Source organism: Leptopilina heterotoma, unplaced genomic scaffold, assembly GCF_015476425.1.
Source record: "Leptopilina heterotoma isolate Lh14 unplaced genomic scaffold, ASM1547642v1 Lhet_234, whole genome shotgun sequence".
Classification (NCBI taxonomy): Eukaryota; Metazoa; Arthropoda; class Insecta; order Hymenoptera; family Figitidae; genus Leptopilina; species Leptopilina heterotoma.
This window is the reverse complement of record NW_025110951.1, coordinates 369,463-391,152: the sequence shown is the minus strand read 5'-3', so window position 1 is coordinate 391,152 and position 21,690 is coordinate 369,463. Positions and strand designations below refer to the sequence as shown.

The 21,690-nt window shown below is 26.3% G+C and overlaps 1 protein-coding gene across 2 annotated transcripts in view; it reads right to left on the bottom strand.

Moving 5' to 3' along the window:
• The window catches only part of LOC122502558 (eukaryotic translation initiation factor 5B), a 177,254-nt gene that overhangs the window by 24,894 nt on the left and 130,670 nt on the right, over positions 1-21,690 (bottom strand). For both annotated transcript variants that reach the window (XM_043612673.1, XM_043612674.1), the window contains exon 15: positions 1,070-1,231. In XM_043612673.1, coding sequence (XP_043468608.1) covers positions 1,070-1,231 — 162 coding nt within the window. The remainder of the gene's footprint in view (positions 1-1,069; positions 1,232-21,690) is intronic.

Below are 21,690 nucleotides of genomic sequence, written 5' to 3'. Positions count from 1 at the left end.
ACCCTTTATCATAGTAAAAATCAGTCTTCGCCATAAAGCGTCTAATTCTCGCCTCGCACTTGCCACCTGCTGCTAAAGAAAGTTCAAAAGTCCCATTCAAAGAACCTGCTTTTCCATCCAACCGAAAAAACAAACAACTTGTTTAATTAATTCACGGGGTCGTAAACGACCCCCCTAGGTGAGTTTTTGCGTGGGTAAAGACAAACCGATTCATTACTCTCGCGAGAGGGTTTATTTCATTTTATCAAAAAAAAAGAGAAAGAAAAAACTTTTCAATTTCTTCGAAACGATATGGAGAGTTTCATTTTACAAAGTGTGTTCCTGAAACGAGCTAATTCATATGGTGGTGGTGAATGTAGAATTTGAAACCGGTTCGTTTTTCGGAACACGCGTGTGCACGAGACGCAGGTGCACACACCGTCTCGCGTCGCTAGAGTGAAAGAGCACGGGGATTTCATTGACGAAGCTGATGCGAATGGTCCATGGCACCGTATTACGCGCCTGCGTGAGAGTACACAAGGTCGATACTCACGAGCAGCAGCAGCTGTTCCATCATAGATGTCGGCCTTCGATCGATTCCATTGACGGATCGTAAAGAGATGATCTCTGATCTATAGCCTTTGGTGTCTCACATCATTCACTATCATCGATAAGTGGGCGAATTTTTCTCTTTATTCATTCAGAGATATTCTCTCTCAATGACTGCTTTTCATCAGCAGGGGGGAAAAACTTATTTCCTCACAGTGTGTTTTTTTCTTTTTGAAATGCATTTCTCTACAAAATTTAGCTGTTCTTTTTTATACCATCGGTGCATTAACAAGCTTGCTACAAAAATTTATTTTGTTCAACCCTGACTTATCCCTGATTTTCAGACTAAATTTCGACTTTTTTCCTGATCTTAAAAAATATTCCGATTCACTCTCCAAATTATCAGATACCCAAAAAAATATCTTTTCTTTTTGATAAGAAAAAGTGAGAAAAGAATTTTTTTTCGATTTGGAAAACAAAAGTTATAAAAAGAACAATTCTTTTTCGAACTTGAGCGTAAAATAAGTAAAAAAAAACTTACCTTGCTGATGATGAAGTCCTTTTCGTCAAAGTGCCGACCGAACATCTTGGGTGCCTCACCAGGTACGGGTTCAATTTTGATGCAGACTTCCTGGCCCTTTCTGGCGAATTCTACGGGCTTGTGGTTGATCTCGACACTCGTCACCACTCCCAGATCAACGAACTGTAACAAGACGACAACGTGGGATTAAGTAATAGGACAAATTGCACAGTTCAATTGGCGCAGGTTGTAAAAATGAGCCATAAATCCCGACCGAATGGCGCCGGGAACAATGTTTTATATAATTTTATTATATATTCACGCATAACTTGAATTATACGATTTATATATTTTTTTAAAAAGGAGTCTCGTGTTCCTGTTCATTTATATTTATCTGCCTATCGCGACAAATTATTATTTTAATACAAGTTTGTGTGACCCACGCAGATTCCGTTGGGTCGAAATAAAAGTTGTTCCAGTAAAATCGGAATAAAAGCGTCGAATTTGTAGACTACAATTTCAATTATTTTTATAAACAATAAAATTTTCATAGAAATTCAATAATTGAAAAAAAAATTTAATAAATTTGTCAAAATTTCAATTATATTCATAAATAATAAAATTCTTTTTATGAATTCATTTATTTTTAAAAATATTAATAAATTTCATTCCAAAAATTCAATTATTTTCATACATAATTATATTTTTCTGAGGAATTAAATTATTTTTAAAAAATTTTTGGAAATTAAATTATTTTTAATATCTACTATAATAAAATTTTCCAAAAGAATTCAATTATTTTCATAAACAATAACATTTTTGAAATAGATGAATTTCGGAAATTTTTTTCATTAAAATTTTTTAAGTTAAATCGGAATACAACTCATTAAGATTTATCTTAAGGTGATTAGACTCCATAATCAGTGTCAAATTTTCTCCCTGTCTTTAGATCCGAACACGCCTCAAATATCCTCTGTATTTAAATACGCTTAAAGAAAAAGAAAAAAAAATTCGTTATTACATTCATTTACATAGAGCGGAAAGTTTCCATATTTTTGTCATTAGAAAAAAACAAGTTCGTGATATAGAAAAAAAGAAAAAAATAAATATTTTTCTTCCATAAGTATGGGTTGCTGTTGGTAGTTTTATTTTTTGCCTTTTAATGATCCCATCTATGAAAATAGTGGAGAGATACAGTTTCAGGGACGTTTTCTCTCAATATGTACACGGGGGCAGCAGCCCACGTGGAAGACGACTCTTGTCTGGCACGCCCAGCATTCCGAGGGTGCAGGATCGTCAGGATAGATGTTATCTCGCGTCGGCGGAGAATACTCGAAAAACAATGAAAAAGAAGAGAAAGAAGGCGAACGAGAGATGAAGGGAGGATAATAATGCATGAACGAGGAAGGCACGCCGGACGAATCAATTCGATCGAGCCACGTGTGTCTGCAGGTCCTCAACTCACACCTGATCATCCTTATCGATCTTCTTCCCTTTCATAAAAAGAGATTATACAGAGAAACTTGTTCTTTCATTTCGTTGTTTCTATTTTCACACCTCAAGCGGATTAATATTTTACGATTACGACGCTTTATTTTCTAGTTTTGAATTTTTTTCAGAATTTTAGGATCTAGGGTTCTTTCCAACTCTCTAAATTTGAATCATCGAATTTTGCTGATTCTCGCTCTATAAATTTGAATCAGCAAATTTCATTGACTCAAATTTAGAAAGAAAGTAAAATCGTAATAAAAGCGTTGTATTTAATTTGTTTCCTCCTGCTGTATTAGCTTTGATTAATTAATTTTTTTTTAAATAACTGAAATCCTGTAAAGAATATTATTATTTATAAAAATAATTGAATTAAAACCTTTTGAAGTTTATTTATTTATGAGTATTGTAAACGCAACTCTTTCAAAATTCAGTTAATTTCGAATCAATTGAAGTAGAATTAAGAGTTTTTTTTATAAATTCTAAAAATTTAAACTTTTCCAGTACTTTTAATAAAGGAAGATTACGTAGCAATTTCCGCCAATCCAAAAGGAAGGAATTTAGTCGAGTGTCGGCGACTAGTTGAAATTGAATTCAGCGGAAATGGAACGCCAACGCGCTTTGGGTCGTAAAACGATAGAGTGTTTGTGTGTGTGTGTGTGTGTGTGAGTGTGGATCGTATAGCGATCGCTCGATCAAAGTCTGACAATCGTTTTCATTACAACACAATAATCACTCATCGGGCTCAATGTGTTCATCCATTCGTCTCAAGAAAATAGACACATGGTGTCGAGCATTGCGTCGTACAAGGAATTCCCGGTACCAGAGAGTCTATCATCTCGATTCCAAGGCGCTGACGTTAGATACGAAAAATCTCACACCAACAGCATCATCATCATGATAATAATAATAATAACTCGAGTGCATACAACGATGAGTCTCTTAAGAGAGTTTCTCTCTTAAGAATTTTTTCTTTTCTCCCACTTCAATTTTTTCTTTTTCCCACTGTGCAATCCCCACCTTGTGGGGTGGGAGAAAGGAAAAAAACCTTGCAAATTTATTTTCTCCCATTTCGCATGGTTTTTAAAATCTTTTCTCCCCCTTTTTGAGGTGGGAGAAAAGAACTTCGTAAAGGTTTTTTCTTTTCTCCCTCGATTTTTAGGTTGGCGAAAAGAAGTTGACGTTACTTTTGACGAATTCTTGTTGGAACTCATCAAATTAAGTGACTGATGATTAAGTTTTGTTTTGACAATTTAAGATTATAACCATAGTTGCAGTTTGCAGTTGACGATGCTGTTGACAACTGATGATTAATTTTTAGTTTTGACAGTTTGAGATTATAACCACTTTTGCATTTCGCAGTTGACGATACTTATGACCAACGATTAAAAAAACGCTGTCCAAAGTAATCCGATTGGCCTTTAGGTCGAAAGTTGCATTTCTAAAAAGTTTATCAAAAATTATTAAAGAACAAATTAGCGAGAAGTGGGAGAAAAGAACTTCGTAAGGTTTTTTATTTTTTCTCCCCCTATTTGTGAAGTGGGAGAAAAGAAAAAAGAACTTCGAAAGACGGTGAGGGAGACAAGATAAGAGCGAATCGAAAAAAAAGAATCTCTTGAGAAGGAATATAAGGGGTCACCATATAAATGGTTATTAATGGATACCCCATCGTCCACTGAAGACGTCTGATCGATGGGCCCATCAACTGCACACAACTGTTCCCTAACTTCATGATACTGAAATCGAATTTTCGATTCAGAACCACTTGAGCATTCCCCCCGGGGGGTATTTTTTTTCTTTGTCCCTTTCAAAATACAGTTTCTAGGTATAAACGATTCTCCACAACTCAAGAGAAACAAATTTCTCCTGATGGCATTTAAATCCCTCCCTCATTAAGACAAGTTTTTTAAAGAGGTTATTAATATCACCGGGGGAGAGAAATTTTTATAAGTCGATCTTTGTTGCGTCTTATCATCTCTTTATGAAACTTGTCTTCTGGCCCCCATCGCCATCATTCAAAAAGCAATTTTTAATTTTAGATAATGTTCTCACTTCACTTCTAGGTCTTGATACCCTTTTTAATTTAACCTTTTCAGTAACTATTATTGATAATAATTTTTCCCTTAAATTTTACTTTTTCTCACTTTTAGGTCACAATTTTGATACCCTCTTTTTGAATTTAACTTTTCTGAAAAGAAAACAGAAATTTCTTTGCTTCGGTGAAAAAATCGGTTAGTATTTCATTGGTAGAAATGGGGATTTTATGAGATAAAGTGACTACTATTCAAACAGTTGCATCAGCTAATAAAATAGTTGCCCCAGCTTATAAAGTAGAACATTTGTGTGTTCTTTTTTTTCATCTCTCGCAATCATTTCAGAGAAACAATTTATATTCTATGCTACTTTTTCTAAATTGAAATCTTTCAAAAGATAAATTAATTCCGAACAATTTTTTAAATTTTCCAGAAGAAAAAAAATGTTTATACAACAACATCATCATTTATTTTCTTAATGGAAGGCTTTCATTCTTCAATTAGTATTTTTCAACTTTAATTCTTTTCAAATTGTATTTCGAGAACATTAATTTTCATTGAGTGGAATGTATATTGCGTATGTGTGTATAAACAAAAATTCTTCAATTTAAAAGTCTTTAGGTTTCTTATCGTCCAGTTTTTATTAATGCCATCATCAAGAAACGATTTTCCTGTTAATTTATCGTTTCTTTAGGAGAATAGTAAATCGACTTGCTACAAATATTAATTTTTAATAATTTTCGACGTTGGTAATAATTATCAGATTTTGATAATTAAATGGAACAATCTTTGAGATAAATTCGGAAAGAATAATAAGATTCATTACAAGGACACGAGGGTGTAAAATGAGAGTTGAGTATTCCATTTGATTTCCTCTCTGACACTGGGACAAATAGACAGGATTCCTATGTTCCTAGCCAAGAACCTATAAGATGATATCAGGATATCCTGCGCCTGGAGGGACCTCACGACACCGTCCCGAGGACCCAAACCACCAACTGACACTGGGGGGTCTCTACTCGTCAACCGAGGCAGACGTTTCTCCATGACATATAACAAGAAACCCTCACACAACCCACGCTTCGGGGAATCGAACTTGGCACCTCTAATAAGTCGAGAAGACTCGTAGGTCGCAAAAGGCCACAACTTTTTTCTCCTCACTCTCATCCTTATTAAATATATGTGGATGTTGATCAAAGAAAGTGAAATTCTTAAAGAGTTTGCTTGAAAAAAAATGTTTCTACAAAAAATGCTTCTAAAGATGCTTCCAAAAACTTCTTTAAAGGGTTTTTTAAATTGTTCTCGTAACGATTTCTTTAACAGATTCTTCGAAGTATTCTTTAACATACTCTTCAAAATATTGTTTAACAGATTCTTCAAAGTATTGTTTAACAGATTCTCCAAAGTATTGTTTAACAGATCTTTTAACATACTTTTCAACATATTCTTTAATAGATTTTTCAAAGTATTGTTTAACAGATTCTTCAAAGTATTCTTTAACAAACTCTTCAAAATATTGTTTAACAGATTCTTCAAAGTATTGTTTAACAGATTCTTCAAAGTATTTTTTAACAAACTCTTCAAAATATTCTTTAACAGATTCTTTCAAAGTATTGTTTAACAGATTCTTCAAAGTATTCTTTAACAAACTCTTCAAAATATTCTTTAACAGATTCTTCAAAGTATTCTTTAACAAACTCTTCAAAATATTCTTTAACAGATTCTTTCAAAGTATTGTTTAACAGATTCTTCAAAGTATTCTTTAACAAACTCTTCAAAATATTCTTTAACAGATTCTTCAAAGTATTCTTTAACAAACTCTTCAAAATATTCTTTAACAGATTCTTCAAAGTATTCTTTAACATACTCTTCAAAGTCTTCTTTAACAGACTCTTCAAAATATTCTTTAACAGATTCTATAAAAGATTCTGTAAAGTCTTTATAACGGATTCTATAAAATATATTCTTTAAATTTAAACAGATTTCTTTGGTGCAAATTTTTTCTCGTGTGTCACACACATTCGACAGGAGAATTTGTGTAGTTGAAGATAATTTTCAAGGGTGACTGTACCCTCGTGAATGGATCTCATTGACGGTGTCGTCGATCCCCTTCGAAACTGTTGGTTGTGCTCGATGTGATAAATCCACGACTCTTCTTTTGCTTCTCAACTAATATCTTGTTGAGTTTGCACAGCTGCCCCCCAGTTTTGCCTCTCTTTTTATCTCCTCTCCTCTTTTCATTTTTTGCATTCAGCAGACGCTTTTATGACGGATACGAACTCGAAATTCGTCAAAAAATACAACGAGAATGTATATGCTCAACACGACGCTAGCACAGACGATATAAATTTATTTCAAACGTTTCAAAGTTTTTGGTTCAATCCAAGCTTAATTCGACACAAATTGAATAATTGTCAAAGATTTGAGAACTAATTATAAAATTTTTTAATAGAACTCTGTGTAAAATTTAATTATTTTCAAAAACTTTTCGCAATTCAATGATTTTCAGTATCTACTATTTTCATAAAATTTCCAAACAGAATTCAATTATTATTTAAAAAAATTTTTGTAAAAATCTTCGTAAGAATTCAATTCTTTTCATGAATAATAAAATGAATATTTACTAAATGAAAAGCAAACAATAGTTGTTCAATTCATGATGATTTAGTTTGAATAAAGAAATTCCCTTGAGAAAGTTTTTTTGTAAAATAATGAATGTGCGGGTTTTCAATTATGGAAGGCGTTTTTGGTTACGTTTTTCCCTTTTTTTTGAAATCTTAATTTTGTGGACTCGACGAGAAAAAGTGGCGATGTGGAGGAGAGGTAAAGTGGTTCGTGTAGGCATGAAAGTAGCGTGGGTTAACCAGCTTTAGAGTTCTCGTTTATCTCGACGGTGTGCGGTGGTTTAGATTTAGACTTTAGACTGTGTGAGGTTAGGTTGGGCGAGCTGTGAGCTTTCATTTACGCGATCCGGCTTTATTTTGCGGAGCGGAAACCGCAGACGAGTTCCTGTACATAAAGCGGCCTACACACAAGTGAGAAAGAGTGAGAGAGAGAGAGGAGGGTGCGCCTAGAGAGAGCTTGATTGGAACCCACACTACTTTATGTATCACTTTTACAGACATTTAAGCACCTGAGTCCACAACCGATAAGGAAAGTTGACTATTTTTCTTTCATGCGAGTTACAATTTAATCACATATATATACGCATAAATGTAGCTCCTTGAATTAGATTCGATCTATTTACTCTATTATACAAGCGGCAGTCACTTGAAATTTATCAATCAAACTGCCAACTGTGTCTCGCAATAAGTCAACGGAAATTAAAACTGTAAATACATCATTTCACTAATAATTATTATTATTTATGCCTTAAATTTCATTCAGGGAAAATTGAAATTGATTTTGTCTTTATAAACATAGAGACTTGTTTATAAGCAAGAATTTTTACTTTTTAATCATCTATTAAATCAATTATTTATTAATTTTTTAAAAATTTAAATATTATATAAATTTAAAAAATTTTTTTACATCTTTTTAAATAAAAAGAACAATAAAAATTTACATTATAAAATTCAGGGTTGCCACAAATATTTAATTTTATTTTTCCCTGACTTTTCCCTGATTTCCAGAAAAAAATTTCACTTTTTCCCTGACCCTAAAGAATATTCTGATTCACTCTAAAAATTATTAGTTTAAATCAACTTTATTAGAAAATTTTAAAAAAATTCAATTATTTAAATTAAAAAATAAATAATTTTTTGAATAATTGAATGTTTGTTAAAATTGAATTCTCATAAAGAATTTTATAATAATGGAATTATTTAGAATTGATTTATTAAAAATTGAATAATTGAATTCCTACGAAATTTTGACAAGAATTTTATTAAAATTCCTAAATATAATTGAATTTCGATGAAGAATTTTATTATTTATAAAGATAATTGAAATTTTGACAAGAATTTTAAAAAAATTTTTTGAACATAATTGAATTTTGAAGAAGAATTTTATTATTTTGAAAATAATTTAATTCTTCCAACGAATTTTATTCAAGTTTATATAAATAATTGAATTCTTACAACGAATTTTATTCAAGTTTATAAAAGTAATTGAATTCTTACAACGAATTTTATTCAAGTTTATAAAAGTAATTGAATTTCAGTGAAGAATTTTATTATTTATAAAAATAATTGAATTCATGAAAATATTTTATAAAAATCTTTTTATATAATTGATATTTTTCGAAAAATTTTATGAAATTTTGTATTTTAAATAATTGAATTTCTGTGAAAATTTTATTACTTATGAAAATAATTGAATTATTTCAAAGGAATTTATTAAATATTGAATAATTGAATTTCTGTGGAATTTTGACAAGAATTTTATTAAAATTTTTAAAAATAATTGAATTTCGATGAAGAATTTTATTATTTATAAAGATAATTGAAATTTTGACGAGAATTTTTTTTTTAATTTTTGAACATATAATTGAAATTTTGCGAAGAATTTTTTTAACTTTTGAAAATAATTGAATTTCTGTAATCATTTGTAACTTTTCCAAAATCCAATTTTTTTTTAGTATTTTTAACTGAAATTCTTCTATCAATCTAGTATTTATGAAAATTGTAAAAATTATTTATAAAATAATTTGTAAGTCATAATTTTATGATAGTTTTTGAAAAATTAAGTTATTTAAAAAGAAATTATTGTCAGAAATTGAAAAAATTGAAGGTTTTGTATTAAAATTCAAGGTAATTTCATAATTTACGAGGCAAAAAGGAAAAAAATTCAAAGTTTTCTCATGAATTTTAAAAATTCAATTTTTTCTAGTACTTTTAGTAAAAATCCCTGACTTTTCCCTGACTTCCCTGACCTGTGGCAACCCTGTAAATACTGAAAATCATTGAATTGCGAAAAGTTTTTAAAAATAATTAAATTTTACACAGAGGTCTATTAAAATTTTTGAGAATAATTGAATGCCTAAAAAGCATTTTATAATTCATGAAAATAATTGAATTCCTACGAACGATTTTATTAGAATATTTTTAAATAATTGAATTTCCAAAAAGAAATTTATTTCTTTTAAAAATAATTGAATTCTAGTAATAAATATTGTTATTTATAAAAATAATTGAATTTTGCAAAAAATTTTATTAAAATAACTCAAAATAATTGAATTCTCATGATAAATAAGATTAGCTATGAGAATAATTGAATTCTCGTGATAAATATTAACTATGATAATAATTGAATTTAGCAAAGAATTTTATTAAAATTTTTGAAAATAATTGTATTCTCGTAACAAATATTGTTATTTACGAAAATAATTGAATTCTTCTGATGAATATTGTTATTTATGAAAGTAATTGAATTTTGTAAAGAATTTTTTAAAACTGCATCGAAAAAATTGAATTTTCAGGAATAATTTTGTTATTTATTGACATAATTGAATTATTTTGAAGCAATTCTTTCCAAGAATTCAATTATTGACATACAATAATTCTTCAAAATAATTCAATGATTTCCATAAATAACAAAATTATTCCTGAAAATTCAATTATTTTAAGGTATTTTAATAAAATTCTCTGAAAAATTCAATTATTTTCATAAATAATAATATTCTGCACAAGAATTCATTTATTTTTAAAAGTAATTTTCTTCTTGGAATTGGAAATTCAATTATTTACAAAAAATTTAATAAAATATTTTAATAAAACTTTTTGCAATTCAATGATTTTCAATATCTACTATTTTCATAAAGTTTCCAAACAGAATTCAATTATTTAAAAAATTTTTTTTTTTTGTAAAAATCTTCGTAACAATTCAATTCTTTTTTGAAAAATAAAATAATAAAATAAATAATAAAATTCTTCTCAGGAATTTAATTATTTTTGAAAATTTTAATCAAATTCTTAGCAACTATTCCATTATCTTCATAAATAATAAAATTAATTGCAGGATTTTTAAAAATTTAATTTCATTCCTCGAAAAAAATTAATTATTTAAAAAAATGATTTTTTCAAAATTCTTAAAATAAGAGAAAAATTGAAATATTTACAAAAATATTAGAATTTTTCACTGGAATTTCTATTATTTTCAAATATTTTAATAAAATTGTTCGAAAGAAATGAATTATTTTATTTAAAATAAAATTTTATTTAAAATAAAATTAGGAAAAAATTAATTTTTCTTCCACTAAATCTAATGGCGAACAGAATTTTTTGTTTAAAGAAAAATAGTTTCTTTGTATAAGGAAAACATTTTTTTTTGTCGCCATTTTGAAAACATCTTTTTGCCGATTAATTTCGAAATTGTAGGTGTAGAATCGTCTCTCGGCCTACACGAACACGAGGCGATTCTCGTTTATTTTATTCGTAACCTTCGTTAATATGTAATCCTTGCACTCAACTTGCATGGCACTGCGAACTGGTTGTCCCCTCTGAAAAACAATATCTCGAATCTCTCTTTTCATATATATATGTATATACCTTCGAGGAACACACATTCTATTATATATATACGAAACTTGCCTCTCGTATTTCTTCATAGATTGTAATTATGCAGAAAAAAATGGATTTTTCCTTCGGGGGTCTTTGATTTATTAGCTGTGAGTTTTGAGATAGTAGAAGGAGATTCACATTTTGCCACAGGTGTTAAACTAAAGCATCTTTCATGAGTTGATTCCTCGTTTAGATTAATTATTCCTTTTTTACTTGTTCCTCTTTTTTTCGTTACTTTGTATAATCTTCTATCTTGTATATTATTTAAATTTATCAAATCGTTTATTTCCACCAACGGTCTTGGCAAATTTTGCTAATAAATAAGTAGAAATTATATTAAAACTCAGGCTTCGCACTCTTCTACTGAAAACCTATACTATTTACTACATTTTTTACGTTATGCTACTATTTGGGTACTGAAAAAGTTCTATAGAATTTCACTAGAACGATTTTATAGAATTTCTACATTAATTCTACTAAATTTTAGGGATTTTTAATTAGAAAGAATATAAATTTCGTGAAAAAATTTTTTTAACATTATATTAGTGTATGGTTACTACAGGGCTCAATCTAGATCTGTAAATACCGTAAAGGTCCGTAAAGTCCGTAATTTGATTAAAAAAGGACGAAAAGTTCGTAAATTGTACGATATAATTTGAAAATTTTTAGAGAAATCACAAATGATTGCAGAAATTCAATTATTTTAAAACCTTTTAATAAAATTCTTTGCAAAATTTCAATTATTTTCAATCTATTATTTTAATCAATTTTCCAAAATAATTCAATTATTTAAAAATTTTTTAATAAAATTCTACGCAAATAATTAATTATTTTTATAAAATAATAAAAATTTCACAAAAATTCAATTATTTAAAAATTTTCTATAAGTTTCTTCGCAATATAATTCAATTATTTTTATAAGAAATAAAATTATTACAGGAATTCAATTATTTTTCTAAATAATAAAACTCATCGCAGAATTTCAATTATTTTTTATAAAATTTTAATCGAATTCCTCGATAAATGTAATTGAAGGGCTGGCATGTTAAGTGAATGGCGCGTAACACATTATAGCATCAAGCCCCTCAATTATTATAAAAAATTTTATTAAAATTCGTCAACCAAATTCAATTATTTAAAAATTTAATGATAAACTCTTTATGAGAATACAAATTTTAAGAAACATTTAAATATTTAATAAATTATTTTTTTGCATTTAAATAATTGAATTCTAGTAGAATTTTGCTAATAAAGATTTATTTAAAAATGAATTTCCGTTAAAAACAAATGAATTTGAAAATTCTCAAAAAACTTTTTCAAAAATTATTAAAAATAATGGATTTATATAAAAAAAATTTAGTTTACACTAAAAACAATTTATATTTTGGAGAAGTTACAAATTATTGCAGAAATTCAATTGTTTTCAAGAGTATAATAAAATCCTTCGCAGAAATTTAATTATGTTAAAAAATAGTAAAATTCTTGTTAGGAATTCAATTATTTTCAGAATTAATAAAACTCGATGCAGAATTTCAATTATTTTTAATACCAATTTTAATCAAATTTCTCGGAAAATGTAATTATTCTTAAAAAAATTTATTAAAAATCGTCGAAGGAATTCAATTCTTTAAAAATATGATAAAAATCTTTATGAGAATTGAATTTTAAGAAAAATTGAATAAATTATTTATTTTTGTATTTAAATAATTAAATTCTCGCAGAATTTTTTATAATAAAAATTTATTTAAAAATTAATTTCAGTTAAAATTTTAGATAATAATTGAATATTAAAAGCAATATAGCGTAAATTTTTAGAAATAATTGGATTTTGAAATTAATTTTTTTTTGAAAAAGTTTAATTGAATTTATTTATATTTGAAGTTTCTTTTTTTTCATATATATCTAATTGAAGAATTTACGAATAATTGAAATTTGTAAAATAGAATGTAAATAAATTGATTTTGACAATTTTCAAAGAACTTTTTTAAAAATTAATTAATTTAAAGAAATTTTATAAAAATTTTTTAAAATTTTAGTGAAAAATTATTAAAAGTAATAATTGAATTGAAATGATGAAAATAATTGTGAAGATGTTGGAGTAACAATATTCTTATAATATATAGTTGAAAAAAAATTTTCACGAAATTTATATTCCAATTAAAAATCCTTAAAATTTAGTAGAATTTATGTAGAAATTCTATAGAATCGTTGTAGTGAAATTATATTGAATTTTACGGGAATTGATCAAAAAATGTAATTATTCTTAAAAGTTTAATTTCAATTCCTCAAAAAAAAAAAAAAAATCAATCAATTTTATCAAATTTTTTTCAAAATAATTGAATTCATTAGAAAAAATTTTATTAAAATTTATGAAAATAATTCGAATTATTTATAATGAATGTCAAGAGTTTAATTAATATATTTATAAAAATTAAATTTCTGCAAAGAGTTTTAATATTTTTAAAGATAATTGAATTCTTGAGAAAAAATTTATGAAATTTTTTGAAAATAAATTGAATTTTGTTACATTAAATTTACTTAAAATAATTTATTTAATTCGAAGAATTTGATTATAAATTTAAAAAATTTAATTTTTTTTTCGGAACTTCTAATAAAAATCCCTGACTTTTTCTGACCAATTCTATACTTTTCCTGAATTTTCCCTGACCTGTGACAATCCTAAAAATGTACATTTTTTTTTACTTCTTTTAAATATCATTTACAAAGTGAAATTTCGCATATTCAGATTTAGAGAGTTATAAATATTAAATAAGACTGTAAATATTAAAGCCAGAGTCTGCGATTTGTATATATATATGTGTGTACATTATTGGCGAATATTGGAATGCGAGAGAGTAAAAATGGCGTTGGGTTTAAAAGATTTTGGGTTTAATGACAAGTTTCAGCGACGCTTAAGAAGGTAATAACAATAAAAAAGTTGCACTTTCGAGTCGATCCGTCCATTATCACACAGTACCAAGGTAGTTTTTGATGGTTTTCGAAGACTTCTATCTTCGAAGGCACGGAGGTCTGCGTTCCGCGACATAATCGATCCACTCGAGAGAGACTCAAAAGCCTCTTTAGGATAAGAAACGACCGAGAGGCCAAAGTGTGAAAGGCATTTCGGCCCAAATGACAGACGTATAAAATTCACATTAAGAGATTCTTTTTTTTTCTCCTTTTTAAAACACCTTCAAAAACCAATTTATCAAAACGAGCCGAGTTTTCTTTTTTTGCCTCTTTTTTAATCTTCTCTCACTTTTTTTTCTTTTTATTATTTTGAAAATTGTTGCGAAATTCGAAAAAAAGTTTCTATGAAATTTATTTATTCTATTTATTGAGAAATAAATTAAAATATTAAAAATAGAAATTTTCTTTTTTTGAATTTCGCGCCAATTGAGTTCTTTAAATTGCCGCCTAGGGGGCATGAAAATTCTCTCACAAGCGGAATGAATGGAATAGAGAACTCGAAAAAATTGTTTCCTTTCCGTTATTGAATGAATAATAAAAGTTGCAATAATAAATAAATCATAATAAATTCTTAATTTTAATAGAATTTTTCTTAGAGACAAATCAAACAATTTTTTTTTAAATTCTTTGATATAATTCAATTATTTAAAAAAAAAATTTGAACAATTTTTGTCAAGAATTTACTTATTTTCGATAATTAACTATTTTTACAAAATTTTTCAATAAATTCAATTATTTGAAAAAATTAAATAAAATTACAAAAAATTTTTGAAAATCCTTCGCAAAAATTAAATCATTTCTATAAATAATAAAAATTTTCACAGGAATTCAATTATTTTTAAAAAATTCAATAAAATTGGTTGGAAAAATTCAACTATTTTTATAAATAATAAAATTCATCAGAGGATTTCGACTATTTTTAATAAAATTCTTAAATGAATTCCTCTGGAAAAATGTAATTATTTTCCAAAATTAAATTCAGGGGAAGAATTTTATCAAATTTTTTTAAAATAATTGAATTCATTAGAAAAATTTTTATTAAAATTTTTGAAAATAATTGAATTATTTAGAATGAATGTCAAGAGTTTAAATATATTTATAATAATTAAATTTCTGCAAAAAATTTTCTAAGATAATTGATTTCTTGATAAGAATTTTATGAAATTTTATGAATATAATTGAATCTTGTTGAGAATTGTACTAAATTTATTTAAAATAATTGATTTGTTTCGATGAATTTTATGGAAATTTGAGAAAATAATTGAAATTTTGACAAGAGTTTTATTAAAATTTTTGCAAATAATTGAATTTTGTCATGAATTTTGCTATTTATAAAGATAATTGAAATCTTGACTAGAATTATTTAAAAATTTTTGAAAATAATTGAATTCCTCGACAAATGTATAATTATTTTTAAAAATTTTATTAAAATTCTTCTAAAGAAATCAATTATTTTCAAAAATTTTTCATAATATTTTTTATGATTATTCAATTTTAAGAAATAATAAATTATTCGATCAAATATTTATTTGCATTTTATTTGTATTTAAATAATTGAATTCTTGTAAAACTTTCCAATGCGAGAATTGATTTAAAAATGAATATCAGTTAAGATTTTAGATTATTATTATTAACATTAAATAAATAATATAGTTAAATTTTCGTAAACATTAAAAATATTTATTTAAATTTTCAATTAATTGGAAATTTTGGAAAATTTAATTGAAATAAATTTTATGTTTGAAAAAATTTAATTTTTTTCAGTTTTAAAAACTATTTTTAAATATAATCTAATTTTTGAAGAATTTTAATTGAAAGTTTGAAAAATAATCGTATTTTCATAAAATTTTAGAATTGAATTATTATTACCAGGAGGAGAAAAAAAGTGAATTTTTGTTTGTATGGAATGGAAAAAATCTCGCAGGGAAATACAGAATCAAATTTTTGTGATTTTTGTGAATTTCTTAGTGGTCAAATTTAATTTTTTTTTTCGCTACTGTTTTTACTATACTTTTTTCAGTCTTAAAGATACTTTTTGCTACTTTTTTAAAATTAATGAGTGCGAAGCCTGAATTAGAGAAAACAAATTCGAATTTTAGGAGAAAAAATTTTTTCCACTGTCTTCACGTGTATTTTTCAATGACAGATAAATTTTCACTTTACACACCCGAGGAAATAGCGTCATGGGTAAAAATTAATAGTTCGTCATATTTTTGCAGTGTCAAATAGAACTAGATAGGAAAATTGTGAATTGTGGACGGAACTTCCTGTTTGAGGTATAAATTTACATTCGTTTCAAGAAACTTTTATAGAAATTAAAAAAAATATTATTGTTGGAAATTTTGTTTGGATATTAGGCTAACCATGCTGTGGAAAAAATTATTTGCAAATTATTTGGAAAAGATTGTTTTGAAAAAAATGTTTGGAAATTATTTGTAAAAAGAATGTTTGTTAAAAATTGTCAGAGAAAAACCTTGGGATAAAAATTGTTTTGTGAAAATTGTTTTGTAAAAATTGTTTTGTAAAAATTGTTTTGTAAAAATTGTTAGTAAAAATTGATAGTAAAAAATTGTTAGTAAAAATTGATAGTAAAAAATTGTTTGGAATAAATGGTGTAGCAAAAATTGTATTGTTAAAAATTGATAGTAAATAAAAAATTGTTTCGGTTTAAAATACTTAAATTGTTTAGCAAAAATTGATAGTAAATAAAAAATTGTTCGGATTTAAATTATTTGGCAAAAATTGTATGGTTAAAATTTATTTGGAAATGTTTGTTTGGGAAAATTAATTTGGAAAATCGTTTGTTCTGTAAAAATTGCTGTTTGGAAAAAATATTTTGCCCTCGCGGTAATTAGTGAGAATTATATAGTGTCTCTAGTGTAGTGTATTTACACACAGAGAGAAGAGAGTTTAGAAACACGTCGTATAAACTATAAAGGATTCTAAATTGGTAGCGTTCACGAAAATAGACTTCCGGTTCCCGTCTCGCTCGGCGTCTGCTTCTGAGCTATGCCAAAGGAGAGTGCGTCTTGCATTGCGTTGCTTTGCGTTTACCCGTGCGGTTTACTATACATAGGCCCATTCATAAAATCAACTAAACTTATATATACACCGTCGAGACAATTGTTCCGTCCTCGTTTCATTTTTTTTCTTTTTCTATATTTACAGTCCTTAGGTCAACATTTCCTAATAAACATAACATCACGGTAGAAATTAAAAAATTTAACCTAGACAGAAAATTTGTTAGGGGACAGATGAATTCAGGGAAAAATCAGGGATTTTTAGTAAAAGTACAGGAAAAAATTGAATTTTTAAAATTCATGAGAAAACTCTGAATTTTGATTTTTTTTTATTTGACTCGTAAACTATGAAATTACCACGAATTTTAATAGAAAACCTTCAATTTTTTCTATTTCTGACAATAATTTCTTTTTAAATAACTTAATTTTTCGAAAACTATCATAAAATTATGACTTATAAATTATTTTATAAATAATTTTTACAATTTTCATAAATACTAGATTGATAGAAGAATTTTAGTTAAAAATACTAAAAAAAAAATTGAATTTTCGAAAAGTTACAAATGATTCCAGAAATTCAAATTATTTGCAAAAATTATAAAAATTCTTCTCAGAATTTCAATTATGTTCAAAAATTAAAAAAAAATTCTCGTCAAAATTTCAATTATCTTTATAAATAATAAAATTCTTCATCGAAATTCAATTACTTTTAAAAATTTTAATAAAATTCTTGGCAAAATTTCACAGGAATTCAATTATTTACCAAATTTTTAATAAATTTTTTCAAAAAAATTCCATTATTTTCATAAGCAATAAATTGTTCATAGGAATTCAATTATTTAAAATACAAAATTTCATAAAATTTTTCGAAAAATATCAATTATTTAAAAAGATATTTATAAAATTCGTCGCAAGAATTCAATTACGTAAAAAAAATTAAACAAAGTTCTTTTCAAGAATTCCATTATTTTTATAAATAATAAAATTCTTCGCTGAAATTCAATAATTTTTATAAACTTGAATAAAATTCGTAGAAAGAATTAAATTATTTTCAAAAATAATAAAATTCTTCGCAGAAATTAAATTATGTTTAAAATTTTTGTTTAAATTCTTGTCAAAATTTCACAGGAATTCAATGATTTACAAAATTTTTAATAAATTTCGTCGAAATAATAATTCTATATTATTTTCATAAATATTAAAATTTCCACAGAAATTCAATTATTAAAAATAATAAAATTTCATAAAATTTTCTTGTCAAAATTTCAAGTATCTTTAGAAATAATCAAATTCTTCATCAAAATTCAATTATTTTTTTATAAATTTAAAAATAAAAATCTTGGTCAAATTTCACAGAAATTCAATTATTTGCAAAATTTTTAATAAATTTTCTTTTCTTTTCTTTTCTTTTAATTTAATTTTTATAAAAGATTTTTATAAAATTCGTCGCAAGAATTCAATTATTTAAAAAAATTTAACACAGTTCTTTTCAAGAATTTAATTATTTTTATTAGAGGTGTGCAAAAAGCTCGAATAGCCGAGCCGAGCCGAGCCCGAGCCGGGCTCGATGTATCGGGTACCCGAAATTTTCGAGTACCCGAAACATTCGGGTACCCGAATTCACTCGAGTACTCGAATATTTCGGGTACCCGAAATTTTCGAGTACTCGATTTAATTCGAGCTTTTAAATTAAAAAAATTTTTTTTTTTTACAAAAAAAAATTTAATTAAAAATTAATGTAGAAAATTTTGGATTTTCTCAAGGGCTCGAATCAAATCGAGTACTCGAAAATTTCGAGTACCCGAAAGTTTCGGGTACCCGAAAAATTCGAGTACCCGAAATTATTCGAGCTTTTTATAAAGCTCGGCTCGGCCCGAGCTCGGCTCGAGCTCGAACTGAATAGGCTCGGCTCGGCTCGGCTCGAAAAATGAAAAGCTCGAAAATACCCGCTCGAGCTTCGGGTTTCGAGCTTTTTGCACACCTCTAATTTTTATAAATAATAAAATTCTTCGCAGAAATTCAATTATGATAAAAATATAATTCTTGTCAAAATTTCAAGTATTTTTATAAATAATAAAATTCTCTTCCAAAATCCAATTATTTTAGAAAAATTTTAATAAAATTTTTGGGAAAATTTTTAATTAATTTCATGAATAATAAAACTCATCGTAAGATTTTAATTATTTTTGATACAATTTTTATCGAATTCCTCAAAAAATGTAATTATTCTTAAAAATTTTATAAAAGTCTGTCAAAAGAATTCAATTATTTAAAAATTTGTTGGTAAAATTCTTTATGAGAATTCAATTTTAACAAACATTCAATTATTTAATAAATTATTCATTCTTTAATTTAAATAATTGAATTTTTCTCGAATTTTCTAATAAAAATTGATTTAAAAATGAATTACCGAATAATCGATTTATTTATTTATGAAAATAATTGAATTATTGCAACGAATTTTATTACATTTTTTTTTTTTTTTTTTTGAGTAATTGAATTTTTTTGAGAAATTTTACTATTTGAAGAATTAATAAAAATAATTGAATTCTTTCGAAGGGTTTTATTAGGATTTTTGTAAATAATTAACTTATTTTGAAAAAGTTTTTTTTGGTAATTTAAATTATTACAAAACATGAAGAAGGCGATTACTCCGAGTCGAAGACTCGGAGTTTTGTAATAATATTTTTAAAAGTTGTTGAATTTCAAAAAAAGTTTGAATTTGAATGTTTTGAAAAATTTGAATTCCTACAGAAGAATAATAATGATTAAATGTTTATTTAAAAACGAAGTTGATGTTTTCGAATAATTTTACTTTTGAAGAAATTTGTAAATAAATGTAATAGAACATTTTTTTGAGTATCTAATAATTTTTAGAGTGAATTAGAATATTCTTTAGGGTGGGGGAAAAAGTGGAAATTTTGTCTGGAAATGAGGGAAAAATAAAATTAAATATTTGTGGCAACCATATGAAAATTGAAAAGTGGCTCAAGGATGGAAAGAAGTGGAAACACTCGAGATGTATAATAATGATTACATTACGAATGTCCGTATAGTGATTATGAAAAAGGGAATTGGTTTGGCTTGTTTGGGCATGTGATAATTTAACATCGGCCGCTGCCTCCTCGTCTTGGGCCTAATTTAAAATCTAAGAGACGAACGGACCCCGTGGGCAGCATGGTCATAATCCCCCCGGCAAGTTAAGCGCCGCGCCGATCGGTGGACAATGGCCGGCCGGATGTCGGCTCTGTGTTCCAAAACCCACGCTGGGATGCCTACGACACTCGTTTAACAACCGAGTCGTCCACCATTCTCGTAATACACTCTTGTCTCTCTTTTTTTGTCCCAAGATCCTCTCCATTTTTTTTTTTTTTTTTTTTTTTATTTTTTATTTTGCTCATTTAGGTGGAGGATCGTAGGCAGGGTATCCTACAGAGTCTCACAATGATGCTGGGGCATATTACCATACAGGTATGGGTGCAGGTGCACAGGATCATCATCTCCTCACTCTCTTTCTCTCTTCTCGATTATCGAGTTTTGCTCCATTGATAAATCTCATTCCCTGCAGGAAGGTGGAATTAAAAATTTTAAATTGCAAGGATTCATTTTAGGAGAATGATCCGAAAATCAATGATCCGTTCGGACATCTGATTCTTTTTCAAAATTCAATTATTTTTTTAAATTCTAGTCAAGATTTCAATTGTCATTATAAATAACATAATTCTTTACTGAAATTCAATTATTTGCATAACAATTTTAATAAAATTCTTAGCAAACTTTCAATTATTTATTTACTTTCGAAAATTTCCATAAAATTCTTCGAAACAATTCAATTATTTTAAATAATTTTAGTGCAATTCTCAACAAGATTCAATTATTTTCAAAAACTTTCCTAAAATTCTCCCTAAGAATTCAATTATCTTAGAAATACTAAAATTTTTTGCAGAAATTTAATTATTATAAATATATTTATTAAACTCTTGACATTAATTTTAAATAATTCAATTATTTTCAAAAATTTTAATAAAATTTTTCTGATGAATTCAATTATTTTGAAAAAAGTTGACAATATTCTTCCCCTGAATTCAATTATCTTTAAATCAATTAAATTCTTTGCAAGAATACAATTATTTTTATAAATAATAAAACATTCATCACAAAGAAATCAAGTATTTTAAAAAATAACACAATTCTTCCCAGAAATTCAATTATTCTCAAGAATTTTAATAAAATTCTTTGTAAAATTCAATTATTTTCATAAATAACAAAAATTTAGCACAAAAATTCAATTCAAAAGTAATAAATTGCTTTGCAAAAATTAAATTATTTTCAAAAATTTTAATAAAATTCTTATAATCAATTCAATTATTCGGAAAAAATTTGATAAAATTCTTCCCCTGAATACAAATTTTCTTCAAATTAATAAAACTCTTGGCAAAATTCAATTATTCAGAAAAAATTTGATAAAATTCTTCCCCTAAATTCGATTTTCTTTAAATTAATAAAACTCTTTGCAAAATTCAATTATTTTCATAAAAAACAATATTCATTACAAGAATTCAATTATTATCAAAAGTAATACAATTCTCATCAGAAATTCAATTATTTTCAAAATTTTTTTTTAAAATAAT